General features: G+C 43.0%; 1 protein-coding gene across 1 annotated transcript in view; it reads right to left on the bottom strand.

Annotated features, from left to right (window-relative positions):
• The window catches only part of FNTB (farnesyltransferase, CAAX box, subunit beta), an 85,359-nt gene that overhangs the window by 16,200 nt on the left and 47,905 nt on the right, over positions 1–21,254 (bottom strand). Inside the window, exons 5-7 of the mRNA XM_065941284.1 lie at positions 12,741–12,887; positions 12,571–12,654; positions 6,846–6,932 (exon numbers count right to left, since the gene is read on the bottom strand). Of these exons, the coding sequence (XP_065797356.1) occupies positions 6,846–6,932; positions 12,571–12,654; positions 12,741–12,887 (318 nt within the window). The remainder of the gene's footprint in view (positions 1–6,845; positions 6,933–12,570; positions 12,655–12,740; positions 12,888–21,254) is intronic.

Below are 21,254 nucleotides of genomic sequence, written 5' to 3'. Positions count from 1 at the left end.
ATAGAAAATATGACTGTATTTTCTAGTCATAAAAACTCTTTGGACCAGCAATACTAGGGTCATTTCTAGGAATTAAAGGGATTCCCTGATAGCTCAGTTGGTAAAGAATTCACCTGCAATGCAGAAGACCTGGGTTTGATAATTGGGTTGGGAAGATGCCCCGGAGAAGGGAAAGGCTACTCACTCCAGTATTCTGGCCTAGAGAATTCCATGGACTGTATACTCCATGGGGTAGCAAAGAGTCGGACATGACTGAGCGACTTTCACTTTCACTTTTCACTTTCTAGGAATTAATCCTACAAAGTAAGTACGAATGTGTCCAAAGACTGGATTATAAGAATGTTTCTTTGTAGCCCCATTTATAATAGTGAAATATTAGAAACAACTCAGAAACTCAATAGTAAGGGACTGGTTATATAAATTATGCTATATCCATATAACAGAATACTATATGTCATTTAAAATGACATTACAGAAGCATACTTTAAAATGTTCCAAATATATTACATGAAAAAGTCATAAAATGATAATGTACTGCATGATTTTTCTGGAATTCTGGAAAGATAAGAAACAAACGAGTGGTTGGTGACTTTAGATTTTCTTTTTGCATGCCTTAATAAACCTGTTTTATTTGTGTGATATAAAGAAATTTTCCTTTCTGTGTATTTTCATATAACACAGAACTTTACTTCCAATGATCTACTCATATGTACGTAGAGTCACATTCCCTACAGGTGTGTCTGCCTCACAAATCCTCACAGGTGTACAGGTCAATGAGCACTTAATCCAACTTTCAGGTGGAAGAAAAAGGAATCTGTAGTACTTCCTGTCTTCCAGGCACCTCTCATTAAAGGAGAGGCCTTGGGAATTCAGAGGCCTTTTTCAGAGAGGCCTGATAACCACAGATACGCAAATGACACCACCCTTATGGCAGAAAGTGAAGAACTAAAGAGCCTCCTGATGAAAGTGAAAGAGGAGAATGAAAAGTTGGCTTAAAACTCAACATTCGGAAAGCTAAGATCATGACATCTGGTCCCATCACTTCATGGGAAATAGATGGGGAAACAGTGGAAGACTTTATTTTGGGGGGCTCCAAAATCACTGCAGATGGTGGCTGCAGCCATGAAATTAAAAGACGCTTGCTCCTTGGAAGGAAAGTTATGACCAACCTAGACAGCATATTAAAAAGCAGAGACATTACTTTGCCAACAAAGGTCCATCTAGTCAAAGCTATGGTTTTTCCAGTAGTCATGTAAGAATGTGAGAGTTGGACTATAAAGAAAGCTCAGCGCCGAAAAATTGATGCTTTTGAACTGTGGTGTTGGAGAAGACTCTTGAGAGTCCCTTGGACTGCAAGGAGATCCAACCAGTTCGTCCTAAAGGAAATTAGTCCTAAATATTCGTTGGAAAGACTGATGCTGTAGCTAAAACTCTAGTACTTTGGCCATCTGATGTGAAGAACTGACTCATTTGAAAAGACCCTGATGCTGGGAAAGACTGAGAGCGGGAAGAGAAGGGGATAACAGAGGATAAGATGGTTGGATGGCATCACCGACTCAATAAACATGCTGCTGCTGCTGCTAAGTCACTTCAGTCGTGTCTGACTCTGTGCGACCCCATAGATGGCAGCCCACCAGGCTCCTCTGTCCCTGGGATTCTCCAGGGAGGAATACTGGAGTGGGTTACCATTCCCTTCTCCAATGCATGCTAAGTTGCTTCAGTGGTGTCCAACTCTGTGCAACCCTATGGACAGCAGCCCACCAGGCTCCTCTGACCACGGGATTCTCTAGGCAAGAATACTGGAGTGGGTTGCCATTTCCTTCTCCACAATGAACATGAACATGAGTTTGAGTCAACTCTGGGAGTTGGTGATGGACAGGGAGGCCTGGTGTGCTGCAGTCCATGGAGTCACAAAGAGTCGGATGTGACTGAGCGGCTGAACTGAACTAAACCGAGGTCCAGGGAGTTCACAGCACAGAGTCAAAAATTGCCTGCTGCCCCCTGAATAGCTTCTTCAGCATCCTCCATCCCTCAACCCCATGGCCACCCAAAGACACACAATCCAAATTTTCTTTCCAATGCATCTGGCTTCTTGGAGCATAGCACAGCTCAACTTTGAAAGCTCTGATGAGTGAAGAATATGCAAGGGACCTCTTAATTTTTTTTCTTAACTTTTCTTAACTCAGCTTTAAAATTTTTTGAGGTTTAAAAAAAAGTATAAAAGAATAAACAATAAAAAGTTATGATTCCTGCTGAGCCTAAACTCTTAGTTCCTCTCACCAGCAGTAACCACTGACAGTTTCTATGTCTTAGTCTCTTTCTCTGCGCGCGCACACACACACACACACACACACACACACACACAATATGCATTTATTTACATATTCCACTTTCCATCCCTTTGTTTTCACATGCATGAGAGCAATTTAGCAAAATTCTTTGGGAGTTTCTTCTAGCTAAGTATAATGGATTGAAAAGAGCCCAGTAAAATGAAAGAAAGTAAAGGACTTATAAAAAAGGATAAACTCATAAGGATAAAGAGAATAGGAGAGGATATGAATACAGAGAGGCGATAACAAAATTGTGACAGCTGGAAAAGGATGAAGATAAGAAGTAACTGACTTAACAGAGCTGAGAAACCTACACCAGCCCTGGGAGGGAAGGAGGGATGAAGCAACAGAAAGCAAGGTGATGTTCTCCAATGACAAGCTGAGGAACGCAAGCTACCCCTAAAGTGGGAAGCTTTTTAACTGAGTTGACTGGTGGTAAATTGATAAAGAGACTCAGTTAGACCTCCAGGTACCCAGCAGATGGGAGGTTGCAGGGGCTGAATCAAGAGGTGTGAATTCCAGGATTTCCAGCACAGCCGGGAGCAGGTGGAGGTACTGTACTGAGCAGGAGGATTAAGTGGAAGTCTATGATCTGAGCAAAAGCACTCCCAACTCCTTTCTCTGTTGTTGTTGGTGTTCAGTCGCTATGTCGTGTCTGACTCTTTGCAACCCCATGGAATGCAGCCTGCCAGGTTCCTCCATCCATGGGATTTTCCAGGCAAGAATCCTGGAGTGGGTTGCCATTGCCTTCTCCAAAGGATCTTCTTGACCCAGGGATCAAACCCGCGTCTCCTGAGAAGCCCCCTTCCCCTATTAGAGTTCACAAAGCTGGCTGTCAGCTTCATACCATAACCAGGAATCTGGAAGGTTCTCTACATAAATAGACAAGCCCAAGGGAAAAATCCTATGGATACTGATATATGAGAATTCCCCCATGAATGGCTGGATCCCAGGCCACTCTGGCAAACATAGCTCTCCAACAGCTTTCTAGCACCTGAGTCTTAAATATGAACATCAGACATTTGAGCAAAGGTTCTTACCTGAAAAAGATTTTTATGTAAACATGACATGGAAATAAAACAAAAATAAACTGGAGGAAATAACATAAGGAGCAGAAGTAAACTTTTTAAACACTTCAAGGACAAAATATCCCTGAAACAAGAACAAGAGAATACATAAAAAAGAAGTATTCTTTTTTTATATAAATGGAGATTAAAAATAAGCTTTGAAAATTTTTACATAGAATTACAGAAATAAAAACTCAATAGAAGGATTAGAAGATAAAAGGTAAGGGAACCTCTTAGTAAGCATGGAAGTAAAGTACATGCAATTCTAGACTGAAGATACTTGCAGAGTACCCAGCACCATGAACAACAGCAAAAAGTCCTATCATGGCTCATCATCATGAATTTTCCAAACAGCAAGAATAAGAGAAATAAGGCAGAAACAGACAGTGGACTGGGAATACAGTGGACTGGAGGCAGGAACACACAGTGGATACCATAACAAGTTTTACTACTTAAATTTCTTTGTATTTCAGCTTAATATCAAATTCAATATCTCATCATTTGATGCATATGGAGATTATGACATGGAGAATTTAAACAACTTGACCAAGGCACAAAGCTAATAAATGACAAAACTGGGTTTCAAACCCAGGCAGTCAAAATCCTGCAAATACTAATAATTACATGCTCTGGACAAAACACACTAAAACTACTTCCTGAAGTCTCAGCAAACGAAAAAAGGTGGGATTTGAAAGTTGGAACAGTCAGTCCCTCCTCTCCCCCATTCCTCCCGTTTCTTTTTTTCCTGATTTGCCCTGAGGATGGCTACAGTTGCCCAACAGTGGCAAGCAGGTCAGTGGAAAGGCAGCTGAAACTGAAAGCCCCATATTTCTGGCGAGAAGAACCAGAATGACAGAAATTGATGAGGAATCCCAGAAAGAGGAGAGTCAGAGAAGGAAAATACCAAATTCCATGTTTAAACTCCGCTCAGGTTTCTACCTGACCCTGAGTCACACATGCACTGGACCCACTGAAAGCACTTTCTAACTAAGAACTGACCCAAGAGCTGAGCCCCTGCCCACTGCAATCAACTAACCAAGATGACTGCCTGCTAGAAGAAAAAGATCAACACTCTTTAAAGCAATCTAATGACTCCAGTTTCTACAACAAAACATCACAACGTTCAGTGATGCAAGCTAAGTCATTTCAGTCATGTCTAACTCTTTGCAACCCTATGGACCAGAGCCCACCAGGCTCCTCTATCCATGAGATACTCCAAGCCAGAATACTGGAGTGGGTTGCCATGCCCTCCTCCAGGGGATCTTCCTGACCCAGGGATTGAACCCATGTGTCTTATGTCTCCTGCATTGGCAAGTGGGTTCTTTACCACTAATGCCAACTGGGAAGCCATGATGTCCAGGGTACAAGCCAAACGCCACTTGACACAGGCACTCTGGAAAACGTGACATGTCAACTCCAAGATAGCCAGATGTTGAAATTTCCAGGCAAGAATTTTAAAACAGATATTATAATTTTATATTTATCTTTATGAAGAAAAATATGCTTGTAATGAATGAAAAAATGGGAAATCTCAACTGAGAAACAGAAGGTATAAAAAAGAACCAAACCCAGGCCACCTAGCTTAAAAGGTTATATTCTCAATGTTTAAACTAGAGCTCCCTTACTATTAAGTATTACATACCAGGTCTTCAGTAAAGGTTGGCTATCATTATGATCAGCCTTCTAAACAATGACACTGGAAGCCATAAGATAATGGAGCAATGCTTTAAAAGTCTGAAGGAATATAATTTATAGTTTTCAACTTAGAAGTCTCTAACCAGATAGCCATTAAGTGTGAGACCAGAATAAAAATAACTGCAAAATCTTAAAAATCTATCTCCCAAGTTCTCTTTTTTGGGATGGATCTGTTGGAATAAGTGATTCATTCAAATAAGTAAGTAAACCAGGAGAAAGGAGGACTGGGGCTTTAACAAAGCAGAGAAGTGAAGTGAATTTCATGCTGAAAGGAAGCTTCTGGATACCAGCTGAGCTGGTATTCTGGTGCAGCAAGCTGAGATCAATATGTCCAGACTGAAGCAGGAGGGCAGAGACCCCGGGGTAGACAACTCAAAACACATGAGCACACACATGTACACAAACACACATACACAAAAAAGAACTGATAACACTACCTGAATTGTTTGACCATATTGAGAGTAATTTTATAGCTCTGGCAGAAAATGTGGGAATGAGGAGGTAATGATTAATTCCAGAGGGAAAAAAAGTCATACAAAAAAGGTAAATATGATCATAGTATATCATTTGATTTAGCTGAAAACTATATTTTCATAGCAGTAAGTACTACTTTGATAAAAATTAAGATATAAAAAATAAAAACAATACAGCTTGGATATAATCCCTCAATAGTATGTATAAACCTACTATATCTTTTTTTTAAAAAAAAATTATGAAATAATTGGAAGGATCCAAGAAAGTATAGCAAATAATACAAATAAACAGTTACAGATACAACTGAAGTCTCCTGAGTACAAGTACGCATGTGTGCATGCTAAGGCACTTCAGTCATGTTCAACTCTTTGCGATCCTACAAACTGTAGTCCACCAGGCTCCTCTGTCCATGGGTTTTTCCAGGCCAGAATACTGGAGTGGGTTGCTGTGCCCTCTTCCAGGGGATCTTCCCGACCCAGGGATTGAACCTGAGTCTCCTGCATTGGCAGGTGGGTTCCTTACCACTAGCACCATCTAGGAAGCCCGAGTAGAAGTGCAGACTTGCTGTAATCTCATTTTGTTTGCTTTCTTCCCAGAAGTAACCACCATCCTAAGTTTGGTGCTTATTCTTTCCAGCATGTTTTTATATCACTACATGTGATTCTTCCCATAAACAATGCAGAATTGTTTTGTATGTTTTCAAATTTCCAGTCAATGTGCTAATCTGTATGCTTTCTTTAACACTTTTTTTTACTCTAGTTTAACACTATTAAACTCAATAATGTTCTGAGATTCATCCATATTGATACATGTAGCTTTAGTTCATTCATTTTAATTGTTATCTTATATTCCAATGTGACTACATCACAACTCATTTATCCATCTCGTGCTTATGAACGTTTAACCCCTTTCTAGCTTTATTTACTATTACAAATGTTTATCTCTCTCATGCATGTGTGTGAGTTTCTGGAGAAGTGGAATTTTGGGGTCATCAGCAAGAACATTTTTGAGATATTTCCAAAGTTCTCTTCAAACTGGTTTAAATCCATTTAGACTCTCACTAATATTGTTTACCCAGAGTTTTGATCCTTGCCAATCACATTAAAGAAAACTGGAAAAAAGAGAACTTTTAAAGTATTTTTGAAATGTAAAACCTTTCAACCATGAGATGTCTCTTGTAATTTTACATTCCTTTCTGGTTCTTCTGCACTTCCTTTATTTTTCAGAAGTCTTGACCGCCTGCTGTCTAAGAAATGGGACAAATCTCAGCATCTCTCACCTTGCGATCCATTCAGCAGTGCCCTCAAACAGGTCTGGGGTGATGATGTTGGTCAACGAAGCTACCGAGGCAGCACAGTATGCACTTCTGGAAGGACAGAAATAGAGGGGCAGGTGTCACACTCTCAGAAAGAGCTCAAACAAGGCTCACTGAACTTCTTGGGTGGATTGCTCTCTGCCTCATAAGCTGTAATCACCACCTGTCCTCACTCTGGTCTCCAACCAGGAGCTCCGACATTCCATTTGGATCAAATTCCTCACAGCATGGTCTCAGAGAAAGAACATGACATTCTATTCTCCCTACCTCCACATAGTCAAATCTCTACACCAGACAAAATAACAGCCGTATCAATTTATGTCAACAGTGAATTCAGCTCTTCTTTCAAAGATCTACAATGGCTCCCAAAATTCCATGCTGTCGTTCAGGTATTTCTGAGATGCTCATTCATTCAGCTGTCAGTACTGTTCTTAGATCCAGGACGTGCCATGTTTATGGCATGGACACATTAAAGGTTAACCGTATTTCTTTCAAACAGACAACCTCCAAAGCAGGCTGCCAGACCACATGGCTGCTTAGACCAAGCAAGAGGGACCAGAATAGATGAGCTACTCAGATCCATTCCTTAGACTTCTAGAGCGAGAAAAGAGTTTTGATTTCAAGCACCCCTCCAGTACACACACACACACACACACACACACACTTTAAATAGAAAAAAGAACATTTCCTACTTGATTTAGAATAATTCTTGCCATTCCATCCTGCCAGCCCTAATTCTTCTCAGGGCACATATTATTTCAGCTTCTCCCTCTAGTATAGAACACATCTACAAACTGTCTTTTCTTTTCCACTATGGGCTTTCCAGGTGGCCCTAGTGGTAAAGAACCTGCCTACCAATGCAGAAGATGCAACAGACGCAGGTTCGATTCCTGGGTAGGGAAGATCTCCTGAAATAGGAAATGGCAACTCAATCCAGCATTCTTGCCTGCAGAATCCCATGGACAGAGGAGCCTGGCAGGCTATACAATTCATGGGATTGCAAAGAGTCAGACACAACTGAAGCGACTTAGCACATGGTCTTTTCAAACATCCAACATCCCAGTTTCATTTTATGTTGAAGACGAACCTGTTTGTTCTAATTTTCTTTCAAGATCCTTTATCTAAGGGCTCCTAAGGAATATAAAAGAAGAGTCGAGCTTCCATATTGTTCTATATGGACATAATACTAAGTCAAGCATACTGAAGCATTCCAGTGATCTGCAGGTATTATTCTCCCAGCATTTTAATCAGCCTGCTCACACTGGCCAAAGGCAAAGCAGAGGCTGAGTTAAACCAGCAGGCATGAGAAGCATGCAAGAGTCCTTTCTGCCAACTGTTATCATCTACCATAAGCTAACTTCGAAAGTCTGACCTAACTCCTCTCAGGTCTTGAGTCTCACAAAGGGGTTCAAAAGTGTTTGCTCTTGAATGTGAATATAACCTCTGAGGTAGGGAGGCAGTCGGCAGCATGGTCTGTTTCATAAACGGAGGACCTCAGATCTGCTGCCAGATCTCACACTGAGACAATGAGTGAACAAAATACACTTTTCCTGAGCATCAGCTTCCTCTGTCCCTCTATCCAGTCGCTGTATCTCTCAAATTCGTCAACTACCCTCTATCCTCCTGCTGTCACCCAAATCCAAGTCATCCTTAATCTGGGTCAGTTTCCTGTCCAGTCTTCCTCCCTCCAGCCTTGAAACCAGAGGATTTTCACTAAAACACCATAATGCATTCACTTGTTCCTTTTAGCCGCTAAGTCGTGTCTTTGCAACCCCATGAACTGTAGACTGCCAGGCTCCTCTGTCCATGGAATTCTCCAGGCAAGAAGAGTGGAGTGGGTTGCCATTTTCTTCTCCAGGGGATCTTCCCGACACAGGGATCGAACCCAGGTCTCCTGCATTGGCAGGCGGCTTCCTCACCACTGAGCCACCTGGGATGCCCAATGTATTCACCATAGAATTTCTAACAAAACACAAATCAGATGATGTCACTCCCTACTTAAAACTTGTCAGTGGCTTCCCGCTACCCTTAAAATAAACTCCAGACTTTTCAAGGAGACTGCAGTGCTCCTCGGGCTGTTCCCAGCCTGGACAGCCAGCTTCATTCTCTGCCTGCCCCCCTCTGCACTTCAGCAACACTGACCTCCCCCTTCCCCAAACACACTCTACAATCTGTTGCCAAAACTTTTGTAAATGTTGGGTCCCTATCTTCCCACTACCCTGCCAGAATACTCCAGGCTACATAACCTAGATTAGGAGGTCAGGAATAAATAATTGCTCCTTTTCTTAAGAACTGAGGGGAAAGACGGTGCTGGCTACAAGTTGACTTGGATTAGTGGCAGTCCATGGGAGCTGTGAATGCCTGAGTAAGCTCATTTCAGAAATGAGGAGTTGTGACAGACCTGAAATATCAAGAGATCGGTTCTAACTCAGAAGGAGACAGGCTAGGCTCCAGATGCCACAGAGTCCCCATCAACTGCTGCTTCTCTTCAGGTCAAATTCACCTGGCAGCACTCAGGAGCAACTGCTGATGCTCCCAGGCAAAGACAATTCAAGGAAAATCAAGTGAAAAGCGATGGAACTGGGGCACGAGAAATCACGCTGAGCGGGGGAACGGGACGCAGCCTGTAGGCTGCATCCATCGTTCACATCTTCAATCCTCTGTAAATGTAAAGCATGGCTCCAATGGCAGGATGTTACCAGAGGAGGTATACGGTTACAGAGCTCCTCAGAAACAAACCTATTTTATTGGAGGAGCTTCCTTGCATTTGTCTGGCATATGAATAAGAACACAGAAGGAAACCGGCACCGGAATGAATAAGTTAGAGAATAATCATATCTGAAAAAGGTAAGCGACGAAATGCCAAAGCTATCTTGCCAGGGTTTGCCTGCTTTCACCTATAATCTCAGGAAACTTTAAAAGGCTACATTTGGAGTATCTGCAGAACAGGATGAAAGTGTAGTGAACAAGAGGGGAAAAACACCCTTTAATTTTTTTCTAAAGATGTCAACACAATACTGCTTCTCCTCAAGAGTTACATTGGCTTCACTGGCATTGTGATCAGATGCTAAGCTGTGTCCAACTCTTTGAGACTCCACAGACTGTAGCTCATCAGGCTCCTTTGTCCAGGGAATTTTCCAGGCAAGAACACTGGAATGAGTTGCCATTTCCTCCTCCAGAGGATTTTCCTGACACAGGGATCGAACCCACGTTTCCTGCATCTCCTGCATTGGCCGGTGGATTCCTTACCACTGAGCCACCCAGGACGCCCTCACTGGTACATACAGTGCTAAAAAACAAGACAAGAGGCCCCAAAAGGAGCCCCTTATGCTAAACTCCACATCGGCAAACCAAGACTTCATCATGGTTTCTGCTCTCCCAGAAATGGGATCTTCAACCCGTCAGTCAGGAACCACCTGATCAGCACTAGTGAGATGCTCTGCCGGTTGACCCCTGCCAGCCCCTCAAGGAAAGCGGCTTTGCAACGGCCAACCCACGCTTTGGTAAGTGCCTGGTGTTGCTTCCTTGTCCCGGGCCCCTTCTGCCTTCCGAAGCCTCTCACTGTGCACAGCTCTCCTCAGGCTTCCTTCCTATCTGCGAGATGGGATGCTGCCCTATTCTAATCAATTTTTGCTCAAATAAGTTATAAAATTTTTAACATGCCCCTGTTTATCTTTTAACAACAGATACTGGGGTATTGTGATATAGTAAGAAACATATATTTGGTCATTTTGGCACAGAGATCTTAAAACTAGTGGAGTTTCCTGAGCAATGGGGTGAGAGTCTTGTAATTCATAACAAGCCCTGTTCAACCATATCTGAGTTTATATTACCGAGGTGACTCCTGGAGGATGGGGGCTGGCTGCCAGAGGAACCAACCATGGGATCAGAGGGTTGGAACTTTCTGCCCTACTCCCCAGAAGACTGAGTTAGTCACCAATGGCCGATCAGTTAATCAATCATGCCTACAAAATGGCTGTGGCTGCTAAGTCACTTCAGTCGTGTCCGACTCTGTGTGACCCCATAGACGGCAGCCCACCAGGCTCCCCTGTCCCTGGGATTCTCCAGCAAGAACACTGGAGTGGATTGCCATTTCCTTCTCCAATGCATGAAAGTGAAAAGTGAAAGTGAAGATGCTCAGTCATGTCCAACTCTTAGCGACCCCATGGACTGCAGCCTACCAGGCTCCTCAGTCCATGGGATTTTCCAGGCAAGAGTACTGGAGTGGGGTGCCATTGCCTTCTCCATTACATAATGGAACCTCCATTAAAACACTCTAGATGAAGAAGTTCAGGGAGCTTTTGGGTTGGTGGACGTACCCAAGTGCCTGTCAGGAGGGTGTCACACCCCACCGTCATGGGGACAGAAGTTCTTAGACTCTGGACCTTTCCAGACCTCATCCTATATGTATGCCCCTTCATGTGGCTATTCATTTGTATCCTTTATGATATCCTGTATAATAAATGGTATTAGAAAAATGTTCTCTGAGTTCTCTGAGCCATCCTGGAAAATTACTGAACTGAGAAGGGACCCCTGATTTACAAATCAGGCAGAATTGGTTAACCTGGGAACCCACTACTTGTGACTGCTGTCTGAAGTGCAGACCGTCTTGTGGGACTGAGCCCTTAACCTGGGGGTCTGTGCTAACTCTGGGTACTTACTGTCATTAATATGAGGATAAACACCCCTACATTTCAGGTCAGAGGTGTTATGAGCAGAAAAACAGTTTTTAACATACCCAGGTTTCCAGATACCTAGTCTTATTTTATGGTTTGAACAGACAGGTTACAAATAGACAAAAACCATTCATGAAGGTCTCTGCAGATAAAGGTTACCTCCTTTTATCTGCAATGTGTCCTGTGCTCCACAACCTTCATGGTTTTTCTTGCCCTATACTTTCAAATCAATAAAGCCAGAGTATTTATCTACTCGTGTAGAGGACAACACATTTACAAATAGGCAATAAGATGGCTTTGCTATAAAAACCTCATAACAATTTATTTATTAGACTAAACAATAATAATTTGGTATATATCTCAATGATCCACTGCTTGTGAGAAATGACTAATTAAGTGAACTCCCTAGATATTTTATAGGGAACCTCCTGCCAGGTGAGTAAACAACTTGCTAGGTACATCAGACAACTCCTGAGAAAAAAGGATTATTTTGAACCACCTGGTCCCAATCAGTTAATGCCACTGTTTTTCATAGACTCCACTGGCCCCTAAGGGTTTCTGCACTGCCCAAAGCAGTTCTCATATAAACATTCTCACGCTTTCATCAAATACATTCAGAAAATATTTACTAAGTCCCCACTGGGCCTTCTCCTCCCTTTCCATACCAGAGAGATGAAAGATTATATTACACTATACAGTTACATCCATGGTATGTCATCTCATACCAAACAAATGCAAACGTATTTTTCATTTTTAAAACAAAAGCATTTGATTTTGTTTCTGTGTTACTTGTGTTTGGCATCTACATAAAAGAAGTCTAGTGACAATGAGCCCTGATGACATCTGTCCCATTTTTGCAGGGATTATGCACCATGTCACTGACACATCTCTCTGTGTGACATTCAGTGAGACAAGGTGGCAATTTCCTGTGTCCTTCCCTGGGTTTGGCATCTCTGAAGGCAGATAAGCCTGAGAATCTGCTGATGCAGCAGCCTGAGAAAAACCCCACTCACCTGACGTCCACCTCACCTCCATCGTGCATGAGAAAAGAGCCATCGGGCTGCTTCAACGAGTACAAATACTGGAGAAGCTTCTCTCTGAGAAGACGGGGAGGGGATGGTCAGCGCAGTGTCAGCAGACGGGAGCCCAGCTGGGTGTCCGGTGCTGCTGGCTTTGGCTGTACCTGTTAATGACGTCATAGGCCTCCTCGGTGCCAATGATGCACAGTGCATTGACCGCTGCATACGTGGGTGCAAGGTGTGGGTACTGGCCAGGGCCCCCTCCAAAGCCACCTTCTGGGCTCTGACACAACTCCAGGAACTGACACACGCTAGGTACATGGCCAAAGGGAAAAACAAAGACAGCATTAATTCCAAAACACCAAATTCTACCAGAGTCCAGGGCATTCCAAGGCTCCGAAGGCCCAAAGAGAAGATACTCCCCTTCCCACCTAGTGAATATATATTGAATACATCTGCTGCTGCTAAGTCACTTCAGTTGTGTCCGACTCTGTGTGACCCCACAGACGGTAGCCCACCAGGCTTCCCGGTCCTTGGGATTCTCCAGGCAAGAATACTGGAGTGGGTTGCCATTTCCTTCTCCAATGCATGAAAGTGAAAAGTGAAAGTGAAGTCGCTCAGTCGTGCCCAACTCTTAGCAACCCCATGGACTGCAGCCCACCAGGCTCCTCCATCCATGGGAGTTTCCAGCAAGAGTACTGAAGTGGGTTGTCATTGAATACATCTGTAAAGGACCTAATTCTCTACCCCACCTTGATCAGCTTTGTATGCCCTCCTTTCTGAGCTTTGTAGTTAAGCATTTGCCCAGTTGTGAAGCCAGGAACAGAAGGCCGGGCAGAAACATATCCCTTCATAGAACTGGAGTAAGTCTCGCTTCTTGACCCACTCCTTCCCATACTTTTCTCTCAATTTGCCACCCCAGAGCTATGGAACCAGTCCCTTCTCCTTGCCTTTGGGGTAGCTCCCAGGTTTTGGATTTTGCCTAAATTGTGGTGATGCTCAATTACTTTTTCCCCCATTAATTATGCTGGTCTAGAGCCCTCACATAGGCCTATCAGAAATATCTAAAGAGGTGCCTTCTCACTCTCATTGAAGCCTAAGCCCCAGTGGGCTACTGATATTTATTCATACCACTGACAAGAACACAACCAGTAACGCTGAAGAAGCTTAAGTTGAACAGTTCTATGAAGACCTACAAGACCTTTTAGAACTAACACCCAAAAAAGATGTCCTTTTCATTATAGGGGACTGCAGTGCAAAAGTAGGAAGTCAAGAAACACCTGGAGTAACAGGCAAATTTGGCCTTGGAGTACAGAATGAAGCAGGGCAAAGGCTAATAGAGTTTTGCCAAGAGAACGCACTAGTCATAGCAAACACCCTCTTCCAATAACACAAGAGAAGACTCTACACATGGACATCACCATATGGTCAACACCAAAATCAGATTGACTATATTCTTTGCAGCCAAAGATGGAGAAGCTCTATACAGTCAGCAAAAACAAGACCAGGAGCTGACTGTGGCTCAGATCATGAACTCCTTATTGCCAAATTCAGACTTAAATTGAACAAAGTAGGGAAAAACCACTAGACCATTCAGGTATGACCTAAATCAAATCCCTTATGACTATACAGTCGAAGTGAGAAATAGATTGAAGGGACTAGATCTGATAGACAGAGTGCCTGATGAACTATGGATGGAGGTTCATGACATTGTACAGGAGACAGGGATCAAGACCATCCCCATGGAAAAGAAATGCAAAAAGGCAAAACAGTTGTCTGAGGAGGCCTTACAAATAGCTGTGAAAAGAAGAGAAGCGAAAAGCAAAGGAGAAAAGGAAAGATATTCCCATTTGAATGCAGAATTCCAAAGAACAGCAAGGAGAGATAAGAAAGACTTCCTCAGTGATCAATGCAAAGAAATACAGGAAAACAACAGAATGGAAAAGACTAGAGAACTCTTCAAGAAAATTAGAGATACCAAGGGAACATTTCACGCAAAGATGGGCACAATTAAGGACAGAAACAGTATGGACCTAACAGAAGCAGAAGATATTAAGAAGAGGTGGCAAGAATACACAGAAGAACTATACAAAAAAGATCTTCATGACCCAGATAACCATGATGGTGTGATCACTCACCTAGAGCCAGACATCCTGGAATGTGAAGTCAAGTGGACTTTAGAAAGTATCACTATGAATAAATCTAGTGGAGGTGATGGAATTCCAGTTGAGCTATTTCAAATCCTGAAAGATGATGCTGTGAAAGTGCTGCACTCAATATGCCAGCAAATTTGGAAAACTCAGCAGTGGCCACAGGACTGGAAAAGGTCAGTTTTCATTCTAATCCCAAAGAAAAGCAATCCCAAAGAATGCTCAAACTACCACACAACTGCACTCATCTCACACACTAGTAAAGTAATGCTCAAAATTCTCCAAGCCAGGCTTCAGCAATACGTGAACCATGAACTTCCAGATGCTCAAGCTGGTTTTAGAAAAGGCAGAGGAACCAGAGATCAAATTGCCAACATCTGCTGCATCATCAAAAAAGCAAAAGAGTTCCAGAAAAACATCTATCTCTGCTTTTTTGACTATGCCAAAGCCTTTGACTGTGTGGATCACAACAAACTGTGGAAAATTCTGAAAGAGATGGGAATACCAGACCACCTGACCTGCCTCTTGAGAAACCTATATGCAGGTCAAGAAGCAACAGTTAGAAATGGACATGGAACAACAGACTGGTTCCAAATAGGTAAAGGAGTACATCAAGGCTGTATCTTGTCACCCTGCTTATTTAACTTATAAGCAGAGTACATCATGAGAAATGCTGGGCTGGATGAAGCACAAGCGGGAATCAAGATTGCCAGGAGAACTATCAATAACCTCAGATATGCAGATGACACCACCCTAATGGCAGAAAGTGAAGAGGAACTAAAAAGCCTCTTGATGAAAGTGAAAGAGGAGAGTGAAAAAGTTGGCTTAAAGCTCAGCATTCAGAAAACGAAGATCACGGCATCTGGTCCCATCACTTCATGGGAAATAGATGGGGAAACAATGGAAACAGTGAGAGACTTTATTTTGGGGGGCTCCAAAATCACTGCAGATGGTGATTGCAATCATGAAATTAAAGGACATTTACTCCTTGGAAGGAAAGTTATGACCAATCTAGATAGCATATTAAAAAGCAGAGACAAAGGTCCGTCTAGTCAAGGCTATAGTTTTTCCAGTGGTCATGTATGGCTGTGAGAGTTGGACTGTGAAGAAAGCTGAGTGCCGAAGAATTGATGCTTTTGAACTGTGATGTTGGAGAAGACTCTTGAGAGTCCCTTGGACTGCAAGGAGATCCAACCAGTCCATCCTAAAGGAGATCAGTCCTGGGTGTTCATTGGAAGGACTGATGCTGAAGCCGAAACTCCCAATACTTTGGCCACCTCATGTGAAGAGTTGACTCATTGGAAAAGACCCCGATGCTGGGAGGGATTGGGGGCAGGAGGAGAAGGGAACGACAGAGGATGAGATGGCTGGATGGCATCACTGACTCGATGGACATGAGTTTGAGTAAACTCCAGGGGTTGGTGCTGGACAGGGAGGCCTGGCGTGCTGTGATTCATGGGGTCGCAAAGAGTCGGACACGATTGAGCGACTGAACTGATCTGAACTGACAAGCAACAAGCTTCCAGTGGAGTCTGCGTCCATGGTTAGGAAAATGAGAGGTGGGCTTCTGCACACTGAGCTCATGGTGGCAGACTTCAGCACTGCCAACTCCTATCACAAGAATGCATGCCAGGGACTTCCCTGATGGTCCAGTGGCTAAGACTCTATGCTTCCAATGCAGGGGGCCCAGGTTTGAACCCCAGTCAGGGAACTAGATCCTGCACACCACAACTAAAAACCAAAGATTGTGTGTGTCACAACTAAGACTTGATGCAGCCTAATAAGCAAATACTTTTCAAAAGACAAAATAAAAGGAAACAAGAATGTATCCACAACTATGGGCTTTTGAAGAATTTTTCAGAAACTCCAGTGCCTTCTCTGAGGGAAACTGCTATATTGAGGGTTGGCCTCTAAGCCCTCCCTTCCAAGCATGGCGTCAGTTTGCCCAGAAGTTATCTTCTTGCTTTAGATGAAACCAAGAGACCCCCTCTTTGTCAGAAGGTCCTCTGAAGTTCATTGGAAAGGAGACCCCAAGAGAGTTCTCAAGCTGTTTCCCCAACATAGCAGGATCCCAGCTTCCTATTAGGACAAGGCCTCAATTAAGAGCATGTGTGTGTGCGAGCTCAACTGCATCCCACTCTTTGTGACCCCATGGATTGTATGTAGCCCTCTAGGCTCCTCTGTCCATGGGATTTTCCAGACAAGAATACCGAGTGAGTTGCTATGTCCTCCTCCAGGGGATCTTCCAGATCTGGGGATCGAACCTGCATCTCCTGCATTGGCAGGTGGATTCTTTACCACTGTGCCACCTGGAAGTCCCTCATTTAAGAGAATCAGGGGCAAATCTGAGTCCTTCTAGTGCTCAGCCAGCCTTCTTTTCCTGGACTTTTCCATCTCATTCCTTCCTATCCATGATGCCAAAGAGATCACATAGTCTTCTTGACCTCAACTAAGACATGAGTTAATGACTGCTCTCCCAGGTCGTATTTGATTATTTTTTATTTCAGACCTGCTACATCACCTGGGCAGAGGCAGCCATAGAAACTGCTGCTGATTTCCTAGTAGAGTCCTGAAACTGTCACAGGTTAAAAGCAATACACACTCACTTCATGTTCCACCCACAATTTTACTGTAGGAAACACAAAGATTGAAACTAAAGTTGATGATCAGAGAAGGAAGACAATTCTGTGGCCTGTTTTTAATAGCAGTTTATTTTTGCAAAGAAAATGAGCTTGTCACTAACGTTTCCCAAACCTTCATCAACTCTTATCCTATTTCCCAGAAACAAATGGCAAAAGAACTCCTGGTCTAACAAAAGTTGGCTGCATAAAAAGTTTTCTGTATCACAAAAACAAAAATTTTTGACTGACAGGAAACAGCACATGTTAAAAAAAAGAAAAGGAAAAGGAAAATTCATCTAGTTACCCATTCCCTTCCCCAGCTCCCATTACAAAACTACACCAAATGCAATACTCCTGACCCTGTAGCCTAAAGTCTGGAGTAGGCTGGGATCTGAATGTACCAGAGACATCATTAAATCACCCCTCCATGCCAACTGTCCCCAGCTGACAGGCGACATCTGAGTGACTCTGAGGCTGTGTTGGGGAACTGGGCTCGGCTCTTCTGAACTCGGAGGCACTTCCGAACTACAGAACATTTTGATCCACAGGCTTTCCAACTCGTACCTTAAGGAACTGGCAGACTGACCACGAAGCTACCAGCTGTCGTGGGCACAATGCCGAGCAATTCTGAAAAGCAAAGTGTGAATGACACTCTAACTCTTCAAAGGGGGAAAAAAACTTATCTTAGAGACCAGAAACTCACCAACTTAATTTAAAAAATCGCAAGCAGGAAACATTGAGCCAACACCAAGAGGGGCACACTTTGTGAAAAACAAGTATTCATAAATCACTTGTTCAGTCATATGACTAAACAATCTAGTAGATCAATTTTCTTTCAAGTCAGCAAAGCATTTCGTTCTCGCTTACGTGACAATTTCCAAGAAAGTGGGAAACTATCTTCTAGATCGGGGTTCTAAATAAACCCCAAATGCGTATATTAGAATCACTGCTGCTGCTGCTGCTGCTAAGTCGCTTCAGTCGTGTCCAACTCTGTGTGACCCCATAGACGGCAGCCCACCAGGCTCCCCCGTCCCTGGGATTCTCCAAGCAAGAACACTGGAGCAGGTTGCCATTTCCTTCTCCAATGCGTGAAAGTAAAAAGTGAAAGTGAAGCCGCTCAGTCATGTCGGACTTTTCACGACCCCATGAACTGCAGCCTACCAGGCACCTCCGCCCGTGGGAATCACTGGAGGGCTAATAAAGAACACAGAGACCCAGACTTGCTGAAGCAGGAAAGAGCTGGGCTTCTGTATTTTTACCAAATGCCCAGGTGATATGGATATACACAAAGTTTGAATACCACAAGTCTTTGTTGTGTAATTAGAATCACTTTGGGGATGTTTAAAAAAAAAAATCCCAACGCCCAGGCCACACCTACTAGCAATTAAATTAGAATCGCTGAGGGTGGGCCCAAGCGACAATAGTTCTAGAAATTCCCCATGTGACTCTAGTGTACAGCCAGGTTTCTGGGCTTCTCTAGCTTGAGTGTATATGGACACCACCCAAGGATCTCGTCAAACTGCAGATCTATTTCAGCAGAACTAGAAGGACCGGAGATTCTGCACGTCTAGCAAGTTCCCAGGTGGCGGAGATACTGCTGGTCTGGAGACCACATTTTGGGTAGCAATGTGATACATCTGCTCTGTCCAACAGGTAGTCACTAGCCACATGAGGCTATTCACATTTTAATTATATTAATTAAAAAGAGCTCCTCAGTCACATGAGCTGCACCACAACTGCTCAATAGCTACATGGGATTAGGGGCTGCCACAAAACTTAAAACATTTCCATTGCTTTAGGAAGTTCTATTGGACAATACTGCTCTATCACCCAGCTATTAAGAAGTACATAAAACCTATAAGAGGATCAAGTTCAAAGCAAGGGTATCAACGATTTACTCAGACTTTTAGGGGATGATTAAGGACAGATCTAAAGTGGTCGATTCTGGACATCACTGTCACCAGTGTGGATGAAGGACTTAAAAGCATGCATAGTATGTAAGCAAATAATCAAAACAAGCCGGGAAATCTCTAAGGAGAGGAAGTCCAGAATAATATTAAACAAATCAGAAGTCAACAAGAATAAAACAAATGAGGGAGTTCCTTGGTGGTCCAGTGGTTGAGAGTCCACCAGCCAATGCACGGGACACGGGTTTGATCCCTGGTCCAGGATGATCCCGCATGCCTTACAGCAACTGAGCCTGTGACCTGCAACTATAGATGCCCACATGCCCTAGAGTCCATGCTCGTCAACAAGAGAAGCCACCACAATGAGAAGCCTGTGCACTGCAATGAAGAGTAGCCACTGCTCTCTGCAACTAGAGAAAGCCCGCATGCAGCAATGAAGACCCAGTGCAGCCAAAAATAATAAAGAAAGAATAAAACAAATGAAGCAGATATAAGTAGCAAGTAATGTACTCGGGATGGCAGGAGTGGGGGACAAAGTATATAAAGTGGGAAATAACTAGGAACACAGCAGAAAAAGGACCAGAGGTTAGGGTTCATGAGTTGTAAACACTAATGAAAATGCATCATAAACACAATATTGGTCAGAACTATAACTGGTTCAAGACTCCGTTTTCCAACTCAAAGGAAGTTGAGAACAGAGTTGTAAAAATGTCTCAATACAGAACTGATTCCAACATTTACTGTTACAGAATACCACAGTGAGGGAGCTACCCAGCAAAGTACCCAAGTATACCAAGGATAGGGCTTCCCTGGTGGCTCAGATGGTAAAGAAACTATCTGCAGTGTGGGAGACCTGGGTTCGATCCCTGGGTGGGGAAGATCCCCTGGAGAAGGGAACAGTTACCCACTCAGTATTCTGGACTAGAGAATTTCATGGACAGAGGAGCCTGGAGGCTACAGTTCCTGGGGTCGCAAAGAGTTGGACACAACTAAGCGACTTAAAAAATACAAAGGATAATTTCACAGATTTTCGGTTAAGAAACAAAAATTAAAGCTACTCTGTAGCAAGAAGAATTTAGTTTAAAGAAGAATTTAGTTTAGATTTAAGAAAAACTAAAGTTGGTTACTTTAAAGCAGAGTTTCACCACTGTGGCACTATTGATACTTTGGGCTGGAGGATTCTTTGCTGTAGGGACTGTCCTGTGGACAACATTCAGCAGCATCCCTGACCTCACCCTATTAGATGCCAGCAACACCTGGCCAAAAAATGCCCAGAAGACAAAAGAAGACACAAGCTATCTTCACTGAAAGATAAGGAAACAGACGCATTAAATTTAAAATTCAAAGGAGAGATATTTAAGGAGCTATTCAAGGGACAAGCTACTGATAAACTTTCGAAAGGGAAATAACAAAACACTGGCACATGAAAATTTAAATTTAACCTTTGGAAAAACTTTACAAATGGAAAGATCCTAAAACAATTTTTAAGTTAAAGATAATTCTCAGATCTTATAGAAGCTAAAAGACCTAACTTAACACTGCCAAGGTTTCCCTGTGGTTTTCATTTTACTCCATGTGTTTCATTAAGTGGCTTTCAATAACAAAGCACGGGATTCTCATTTTAAAAATGCTTCCTTCAGTGCTAAAGTCATTAACAAGGCAAATGCACTTCGTGTGGCTTCAAAATATTAATTCACTTGAGGTAAACACACATGTAAATTTATGGATACAATCTCTTAAGAAGAGCACACTTAATTCCTATAAATATATTAGTATTGAATATATTATTCTTGAAATGAATGTATTATTCTTGGAAGGTCTGACACCAGCAGTAAAAGCCTGGCTTTGCTGGCTCTGGTCAGCAGTCACAGGAGCTAACAAAAGTGGTTTGTCCACTAGAGGGACCTCAGTTTGTCATATTGCTCCCAGGACAAATAGAAGCACAAATGTGAACAAAATAGGAAAGAGAAAGAAACCCATGTGTGTGACTGTGTGTGTGT

Source organism: Muntiacus reevesi, chromosome 7, assembly GCF_963930625.1.
Source record: "Muntiacus reevesi chromosome 7, mMunRee1.1, whole genome shotgun sequence".
NCBI classification, from domain to species: Eukaryota; Metazoa; Chordata; class Mammalia; order Artiodactyla; family Cervidae; genus Muntiacus; species Muntiacus reevesi.
This window is presented reverse-complemented; position numbering and strand designations above follow the sequence as displayed.